Source organism: Leptodactylus fuscus, chromosome 7, assembly GCF_031893055.1.
Source record: "Leptodactylus fuscus isolate aLepFus1 chromosome 7, aLepFus1.hap2, whole genome shotgun sequence".
In the NCBI taxonomy this organism is placed as follows: domain Eukaryota; kingdom Metazoa; phylum Chordata; class Amphibia; order Anura; family Leptodactylidae; genus Leptodactylus; species Leptodactylus fuscus.
This window is the reverse complement of record NC_134271.1, coordinates 138,557,550-138,567,936: the sequence shown is the minus strand read 5'-3', so window position 1 is coordinate 138,567,936 and position 10,387 is coordinate 138,557,550. Positions and strand designations below refer to the sequence as shown.

Sequence of the window (10,387 nt, the reverse complement as noted above, 5' to 3'; positions counted from 1 at the left end):
GTTCAGTTTTAGTGATGGCAAAAATGGAACAGAAGAACGTTATACTTTTTAGCTACTGCACATGAACATTGAGTGGAATTGTTCCTCAGAGGACCTAATGTTTTAAGAAGCATCATACCTCCCAACAGTGCAGTAAAGTGGTTCCCAGGAGGTGGGGCCTATGCCAATTTATATAATAGGGGTATTTCTAGACAGAACAGGTCAGATGTGCCCCAACTTGTGATTCAAATATGAGATATACCCTATGGACATACAGTATATAGACCACGGTACAGGTAAAAATGATTGAATATGTCAGAGCAACTAGAAATCATTATATAAAGAGCCAAATGTCTTTTTATTTATTTGGATGTGAGTCCAGTCCAGAACCTGCCCATAAAGCCCCTGCACCTCACCGACTACATCTTGTGGCTTATGAAGCTTATTTCACACTTGGGGGTAGCAGGGATACGTTGCAATGGAGCACATATTCCCCTGGTTCCTTGCGATGCGGACATAGCCACTTTCTCCCCAGCTCGCTCCCCAGCTAGAAAAGAAGAAAAATAGGAAATGGACATTCAGGTTACTTAATGTTTATGTAAATACTGTGAAAGTCAGTAGTGTCATCCCCTCCTCCCTCTTCCCCTCTCACAGCATGCAGACACTGAAAGAAAGATACTGATGTTTTATACTAGCAGGACTTTCTGGTGGAAGGAGAGTCAATTTCGTCAACTCTCTCAGCAAGGAGTGTAGAACCTAGAAGACTGAACCATAGCACAGAGTTAGGCTAGGAGGCCACCAGCTTAGAGACAGTTGTATGTTATTCAACAGTCAGGAGATGGGACTTATCCCTGCTTGCCTTGTGAAAGTGTGCAAGATCACAATATGGATTAAAGATATATGAGCCTCACTGTTACAACCTTGCCTGCGGCCTGAAGTCATACAAGACAATCTACATCCCACAGCCTGGGAACTTGTAGAAAAATTATGGATTTTGGAAGATTGTAGCACACTATTTAAATGAATGCCAATGGGAGTACCCCCATCCCACTCAGCCCCAGCCTTCAGTGGATGATCTACAAGAGTTGTGCCTCCAGGATCTGGCTGCTGGCTGGTTCTATCTCAAGTATACACTGTGAGTTACCTACAAAAACCCAGTCTCCTGAGTCTTGTTCCTGCATGACCGACAAGGTTACTCCAACAACCATCAGACTCAGAGAAGCTAACCACAGTTATGACGTGCCCTAGAAAACACTACTATGACCATCAGACACTCTACAGACCACTACAGGACTGTAGCAGTCTAGGAGGAGACTTATAAAATTTGGTCAAAATTTTTGCCACTGTGACCACCATGAAACAACGCCCAACCTCCTTTTGGGTGTTGTTTCATGGTGGTCAACCCAACCTCCGCAAATGAGCTCCTGTAGTTGTAGCATATACTTATACAACCAAAACCTCACCTGTTTTTGACAATCCAGTAGTCCACCCCATTGTCTGTTCCATATCCCACAACAAGGACTCCATGGTTGACGGTTTTACTGCAAGAAGAGTCATTATAGATACCTACAGGAGACATGTTGTTTAATTAAAGGGGTATTCCTTGGACATAACCATATGTAGATCTGTAGACAATTAAAAGTTAAGCATTTTTGCAAATATAACTGATTAAACATTGTGAGTATGAAAGATTTCCTCTTATCATCTTAGTGGTGACTCTTGTCTTTGGTCTCGATGGGCTGCCAGTAGATACGACCATGAATGCAGGAACTTTCTTTGATCTGGTACTCATCAGAAACTCAGCCATAATCTCCCAATTGTGGCCAGGCTATTAGGTGGAGACACTACATGCATGAGAAGATAATTCAGATATAAAAATGGAATCATTGCTGGGTTTTTAGAGTATAGACAGTTCCTGAATTCATGGTTGTACCCATTGGCAGCTGATCAAGACAACAGACTGTCACTAATGAATGATTAGAGAAAATCTTTACAATTTGTAATTTTTTATATTTGAAGAACTTTTTAATTCTTAATAGTCTACAACCTTAAGTATGGTTGTGTTCGTAGATTGAAAACCTTTAAGGTCTTTAAACAACAATATGTTACAGACAGTGTTTGGAATATAATTGGTAGCAGCAGAAGTGCAACATGAAGTGCCAGAGCCATAATGCAAAACACGTAACAACTAATTATATTGTATTGTTTATAGTACTAGTCTTCTCATATTGGGAAGATCCACCTTATAGGCCGTTAAAATTCATGGGCCTAGACTAAATTACACTTTCTGCATGCTCTCAAGTTACATCCCTCGGATTCTATAAACTGTGCTCCACTAGTCCTCTACTATAATTCTATATACTGTGCTCCACTAGTCCTCCTCCTATAATTCTATATACTGTGCTCCACTAGTCCTCTCCTATAATTCTATACACTGTGCTCCACTAGTCCTCCTCCTATAATTCTATACACTGTGCTCTACTAGTCCTCCTCCTATAATTCTATATTCTGTGCTCCAATAGTCCTCCTGCTATAATTCTATATTCTGTGCTCCACTAGTCCTCCTCCTATAATTCTATATACTGTGCTCCACTAGTCCTCCTCCTATAATTCTATATTATGTACTCCACTAGTCCTCTACTATAATTCTATAAACTGTGCTCCACTAGTCCTCCTCCTGTAATTCTATATACAGTGCTCCACTAGTCCTCCTCCAATAATTCTATATAATGTGCTCCACTAGTCCTCCTCCTATAATTCTATATACTGTGCTCCACTAGTCCTCTCCTATAATTCTATAAACTGTGCTCCACTAGTCCTCCTCCTATAATTCTATATACTGTTATCCACTAGTCCTCCTCCTATAATTCTATACACTGTGCTCCACTAGTCCTCTCCTATAATTCTATATACTGTGCTCCACTAGTCCTACTCCTATAATTCTATACACTGTACCCCACTAGTCCTCCTCCTATAATTCTATATACAGTGCTCCACTAGTCCTCCTCCTATAATTCTATATACTGTTCTCCACTAGTCCTCCTCCTATAATTCTAAATACTGTGCTCCACTAGTCCTACTCCTATAATTCTATACACTGTGCCCCACTAGTCCTCCTCCTATAATTCTATAAACTGTACTCCACTAGTCCTCTCCTATAATTCTATAAACTGTGCTCCACTAGTCCTCCTCCTATAATTCTATAAACGGTGCCCCACTAGTCCTCCTCCTATAATTCTATACACTGTGCTCCACTAGTCCATCTCCTATAATTCTATATTCTGTGCTCCACTAGCCCTCCTCCTATAATTCTATACACTGTGCTCCACTAGTCCTCCTCCCATAATTCTATACACTGTGCTCCACTAGTCCATCTCCTATAATTCTATATTCTGTGCTCCACTAGTCCTCTACTATAATTCTATAAACTGTGCTCCACTAGTCCTCCTCCTATAATTCTATATTATGTGCTCCACTAGTCCTCTACTATAATTCTATAAACTGTGCTCCACTAGTCCTCCTCCTATAATTCTATATACTGTGCTCCACTAGTCCTCCTCCTATAATTCTGTAAACTGTGCTCCACTAGTCCTCTACTATAATTCTATAAACTGTGCTCCACTAGTCCTCCTCCTATAATTCTATAAACGGTGCCCCACTAGTCCTCCTCCTATAATTCTATACACTATGCTCCACTAGTCCATCTCCTATAATTCTATATTCTGTGCTCCACTAGCCCTCCTCCTATAATTCTATATTCTGTGCTCCACTAGTCCTCCTCCTATAATTCTATATACTGTGCTCCACTAGTGCTCCTCCTATAATTCTGTAAACTGTGCTCCACTAGTCCTCTACTATAATTCTATAAACTGTGCTCCACTAGTCCTCCTCCTATAAATCTAAATACTGTGCTCCACTAGTTCTCCTCCTATAATTCTATATACTGTGCTCCACTAGTCCTCCTCCTATAATACTATATACTGTGCTCCACTAGTCCTTCTCCTATAATTCTATATACTGTGCTCCACTAGTCCTCTCCTATAATTCTATATACTGTGCTCCACTAGTCCTCCTGCTATAATTCTATATACTGTGCTCCACTAGTCCTCCTTCTATAATTCTATGTATTGTGCTCCACTAGTCCTCTCCTATAATTATTAAACTGTGCTCCACTAGTCCTTCTCCTATAACTCTATACACTGTGCTCCACTATTCCTCCTCCTATAATTCTATATACTGTGCTCCACTAGTCCTCCTCCTATAATTTTATATTCTGTGCTCCACTAGTCCTCCTTCTTATAATTCTATATACAGTGTTCCACTAGTCCTCCTCCTATAATTCTATATATTGTGCTCCACTAGTCCTCCTCCTATAATTCTATATACTGTGCTCCACTAGTCGTCTACTATAATTCTATACACTGTGCTCCACTAGTCCTCCTTCTATAATTCTATACACTGTGCCCCACTAGTTCTCCTCCTATAATTCTATACACTGTGCCCCACTAGTCCATCTCCTATAATTCTATATTCTGTGCTCCACTAGTCCTCCTCCCATAATTCTATACACTGTGCTCCACTAGTCCATCTCCAATAATTCTATATTTTGTGCTCCACTAGTCCTCTACTATAATGCTATAAACTGTGCTCCACTAGTCCTCCTCCTATAATTCTATATACAGTGCTCCACTAGTCCTCCTCCTATAATTCTATATACTGTGCTCCACTAGTCCTCCTCCTATAATTCTATATACTGTGCTCCACTAGTCCTCCTCCTATAATTCTATATACTGTGCTCCACTAGTCCTCCTCCTATAATTCTATACACTGTGCTCTACTAGTCCTCCTCCTATAATTCTATATACTGTGCTCCACTAGTTCTCCTCCTATAATCCTATATTCTGTGCTCCACTAGTCCTCCTCCTATAATTCTATATACTGTGCTCCACTAGTCCTCTACTATAATTCTATATACTGTGCTCCACTAGTCCTCCTCCTATAATTCTATACACTGTGCTCCACTAGTCCTCCTCCTATAATTCTATATTATGTGCTCCACTAGTCCTCTACTATAATTCTATAAACTGTGCTCCACTAGTCCTCCTCCTATAATTCTATATTCTGTGCTCCACTAGCCCTCCTCCTATAATTCTATACACTGTGCTCCACTAGTCCTCCTCCCATAATTCTATACACTGTGCTCCACTAGTCCATCTCCTATAATTCTATATTCTGTGCTCCACTAGTCCTCTACTATAATTCTATAAACTGTGCTCCACTAGTCCTCCTCCTATAATTCTATATACAGTGCTCCACTAGTCCTCCTCCTATAATTCTATATACTGTTCTCCACTAGTCCTCCTCCTATAATTCTATATACAGTGCTCCACTAGTCCTCCTCCTATAATTCTATATACTGTTCTCCACTAGTCCTCCTCCTATAATTCTAAATACTGTGCTCCACTAGTCCTCTCCTATAATTCTATATACTGTGCTCCACTAATCCTACTCCTATAATTCTATACACTGTGCCCCACTAGTCCTCCTCCTATAATTCTATAAACTGTACTGCACTAGTCCTCTCCTATAATTCTATAAACTGTGCTCCACTAGTCCTCCTCCTATAATTCTATAAACGGTGCCCCACTAGTCCTCCTCCTATAATTCTATACACTGTGCTCCACTAGATCATCTCCTATAATTCTATATTCTGTGCTCCACTAGCCCTCCTCCTATAATTCTATACACTGTGCTCCACTAGTCCTCCTCCCATAATTCTATACACTGTGCTCCACTAGTCCATCTCCTATAATTCTATATTCTGTGCTCCACTAGTCCTCCTCCTATAATTCTATATACAGTGCTCCACTAATCCTCCTCCTATAATTCTATATACTGTTCTCCACTAGTCCTCCTCCTATAATTCTATATACAGTGCTCCACTAGTCCTCCTCCTATAATTCTATATACTGTTCTCCACTAGTCCTCCTCCTATAATTCTAAATACTGTGCTCCACTAGTCCTCTCCTATAATTCTATATACTGTGCTCCACCAATCCTACTCCTATAATTCTATACACTGTGCCCCACTAGTCCTCCTCCTATAATTCTATAAACTGTACTCCACTAGTCCTCTCCTATAATTCTATAAACTGTGCTCCACTAGTCCTCCTCCTATAATTCTATAAACGGTGCCCCACTAGTCCTCCTCCTATAATTCTATACACTGTGCTCCACTAGTCCATCTCCTATAATTCTATATTCTGTGCTCCACTAGCCCTCCTCCTATAATTCTATACACTGTGCTCCACTAGTCCTCCTCCTATAATTCTATATACTGTGCTCCACTAGTCCTCTCCTATAATTCTATATACTGTGCTCCACTAGTCCTACTCCTATAATTCTATATACTGTGCTCCACTAGTCGTCTACTATAATTCTATACACTGTGCTCCACTAGTCCTCCTCCTATAATTCTATACACTGTACCCCACTAGTCCTCCTCCTATAATTCTGTAAACTGTGCTCCACTAGTCCTCTACTATAATTCTATAAACTGTGCTCCACTAGTCCTCCTCCTATAATTCTATATACTGTGCTCCACTAGTCCTCTCCTATAATTCTATATACTGTGCTCCACTAGTCCTACTCCTATAATTCTATACACTGTACCCCACTAGTCCTCCTCCTATAATTCTGTATACAGTGCTCCACTAGTCCTCCTCCTATAATTCTATATACTGTTCTCCACTAGTCCTCCTCCTATAATTCTAAATACTGTGCTCCACTAGTCCTCTCCTATAATTCTATATACTGTGCTCCACTAATCCTACTCCTATAATTCTATACACTGTGCCCCACTAGTCCTCCTCCTATAATTCTATAAACTGTACTCCACTAGTCCTCTCCTATAATTCTATAAACTGTGCTCCACTAGTCCTCCTCCTATAATTCTATAAACGGTGCCCCACTAGTCCTCCTTCTATAATTCTATACACTGTGCTCCACTAGTCCATCTCCTATAATTCTATATTCTGTGCTCCACTAGCCCTCCTCCTATAATTCTATACACTGTGCTCCACTAGTCCTCCTCCCATAATTCTATACACTGTGCTCCACTAGTCCATCTCCTATAATTCTATATTCTGTGCTCCACTAGTCCTCCTCCTATAATTCTATATACTGTGCTCCACTAGTCCTCCTCCTATAATTCTGTAAACTGTGCTCCACTAGTCCTCTACTATAATTCTATAAACTGTGCTCCACTAGTCCTCCTCCTATAATTCTATATACTGTGCTCCACTAGTCCTCCTCCTATAAATCTATATACTGTGCTCCACTAGTTCTCCTCCTATAATTCTATATACTGTGTTCCACTAGTCCTCCTCCTATAATACTATATACTGTGCTCCACTAGTCCTTCTCCTATAATTCTATATACTGTGCTCCACTAGTCCTCTCCTATAATTCTATATACTGTGCTCCACTAGTCCTCCTGCTATAATTCTATATACTGTGCTCCACTAGTCCTCCTTCTATAATTCTATGTATTGTGCTCCACTAGTCCTCTCCTATAATTATTAAACTGTGCTCCACTAGTCCTTCTCCTATAACTCTATACACTGTGCTCCACTATTCCTCCTCCTATAATTCTATATACTGTGCTCCACTAGTCCTCCTCCTATAATTTTATATTCTGTGCTCCACTAGTCCTCCTCCTTATAATTCTATATACAGTGTTCCACTAGTCCTCCTCCTATAATTCTATATATTGTGCTCCACTAGTCCTCCTCCTATAATTCTATATACTGTGCTCCACTAGTCGTCTACTATAATTCTATACACTGTGCTCCACTAGTCCTCCTTCTATAATTCTATACACTGTGCCCCACTAGTTCTCCTCCTATAATTCTATACACTGTGCCCCACTAGTCCATCTCCTATAATTCTATATTCTGTGCTCCACTAGTCCTCCTCCCATAATTCTATACACTGTGCTCCACTAGTCCATCTCCAATAATTCTATATTTTGTGCTCCACTAGTCCTCTACTATAATGCTATAAACTGTGCTCCACTAGTCCTCCTCCTATAATTCTATATACAGTGCTCCACTAGTCCTCCTCCTATAATTCTATATACTGTGCTCCACTAGTCCTCCTCCTATAATTCTATATACTGTGCTCCACTAGTCCTCCTCCTATAATTCTATATACTGTGCTCCACTAGTCCTCCTCCTATAATTCTATACACTGTGCTCTACTAGTCCTCCTCCTATAATTCTATATACTGTGCTCCACTAGTTCTCCTCCTATAATCCTATATTCTGTGCTCCACTAGTCCTCCTCCTATAATTCTATATACTGTGCTCCACTAGTCCTCTACTATAATTCTATATACTGTGCTCCACTAGTCCTCCTCCTATAATTCTATACACTGTGCTCCACTAGTCCTCCTCCTATAATTCTATATTATGTGCTCCACTAGTCCTCTACTATAATTCTATAAACTGTGCTCCACTAGTCCTCCTCCTATAATTCTATATTCTGTGCTCCACTAGCCCTCCTCCTATAATTCTATACACTCTGCTCCACTAGTCCTCCTCCCATAATTCTATACACTGTGCTCCACTAGTCCATCTCCTATAATTCTATATTCTGTGCTCCACTAGTCCTCTACTATAATTCTATAAACTGTGCTCCACTAGTCCTCCTCCTATAATTCTATATACAGTGCTCCACTAGTCCTCCTCCTATAATTCTATATACTGTTCTCCACTAGTCCTCCTCCTATAATTCTATATACAGTGCTCCACTAGTCCTCCTCCTATAATTCTATATACTGTTCTCCACTAGTCCTCCTCCTATAATTCTAAATACTGTGCTCCACTAGTCCTCTCCTATAATTCTATATACTGTGCTCCACTAATCCTACTCCTATAATTCTATACACTGTGCCCCACTAGTCCTCCTCCTATAATTCTATAAACTGTACTGCACTAGTCCTCTCCTATAATTCTATAAACTGTGCTCCACTAGTCTTTCTCCTATAATTCTATAAACGGTGCCCCACTAGTCCTCCTCCTATAATTCTATACACTGTGCTCCACTAGATCATCTCCTATAATTCTATATTCTGTGCTCCACTAGCCCTCCTCCTATAATTCTATACACTGTGCTCCACTAGTCCTCCTCCCATAATTCTATACACTGTGCTCCACTAGTCCATCTCCTATAATTCTATATTCTGTGCTCCACTAGTCCTCCTCCTATAATTCTATATACAGTGCTCCACTAATCCTCCTCCTATAATTCTATATACTGTTCTCCACTAGTCCTCCTCCTATAATTCTATATACAGTGCTCCACTAGTCCTCCTCCTATAATTCTATATACTGTTCTCCACTAGTCCTCCTCCTATAATTCTAAATACTGTGCTCCACTAGTCCTCTCCTATAATTCTATATACTGTGCTCCACCAATCCTACTCCTATAATTCTATACACTGTGCCCCACTAGTCCTCCTCCTATAATTCTATAAACTGTACTCCACTAGTCCTCTCCTATAATTCTATAAACTGTGCTCCACTAGTCCTCCTCCTATAATTCTATAAACGGTGCCCCACTAGTCCTCCTCCTATAATTCTATACACTGTGCTCCACTAGTCCATCTCCTATAATTCTATATTCTGTGCTCCACTAGCCCTCCTCCTATAATTCTATACACTGTGCTCCACTAGTCCTCCTCCTATAATTCTATATACTGTGCTCCACTAGTCCTCTCCTATAATTCTATATACTGTGCTCCACTAGTCCTACTCCTATAATTCTATACACTGTACCCCACTAGTCCTCCTCCTATAATTCTGTAAACTGTGCTCCACTAGTCCTCTACTATAATTCTATAAACTGTGCTCCACTAGTCCTCCTCCTATAATTCTATATACTGTGCTCCACTAGTCCTCTCCTATAATTCTATATACTGTGCTCCACTAGTCCTACTCCTATAATTCTATACACTGTACCCCACTAGTCCTCCTCCTATAATTCTGTATACAGTGCTCCACTAGTCCTCCTCCTATAATTCTATATACTGTTCTCCACTAGTCCTCCTCCTATAATTCTAAATACTGTGCTCCACTAGTCCTCTCCTATAATTCTATATACTGTGCTCCACTAATCCTACTCCTATAATTCTATACACTGTGCCCCACTAGTCCTCCTCCTATAATTCTATAAACTGTACTCCACTAGTCCTCTCCTATAATTCTATAAACTGTGCTCCACTAGTCCTCCTCCTATAATTCTATAAACGGTGCCCCACTAGTCCTCCTCCTATAATTCTATACACTGTGCTCCACTAGTCCATCTCCTATAATTCTATATTCTGTGCTCCACTAGCCCTCCTCCT

At 40.3% G+C, this 10,387-nt stretch overlaps 1 protein-coding gene across 1 annotated transcript in view; it reads right to left on the bottom strand.

Annotated features, from left to right (window-relative positions):
* Positions 1-426: 426 nt before the first annotated feature.
* The window catches only part of LOC142214574 (cathepsin S-like), a 54,141-nt gene continuing 44,180 nt past the window's right edge, over positions 427-10,387 (bottom strand). The window contains exons 12-13 of the mRNA XM_075283516.1: positions 1,443-1,545; positions 427-526 (exon numbers count right to left, since the gene is read on the bottom strand). Coding sequence (XP_075139617.1) covers positions 427-526; positions 1,443-1,545 — 203 coding nt within the window. The remainder of the gene's footprint in view (positions 527-1,442; positions 1,546-10,387) is intronic.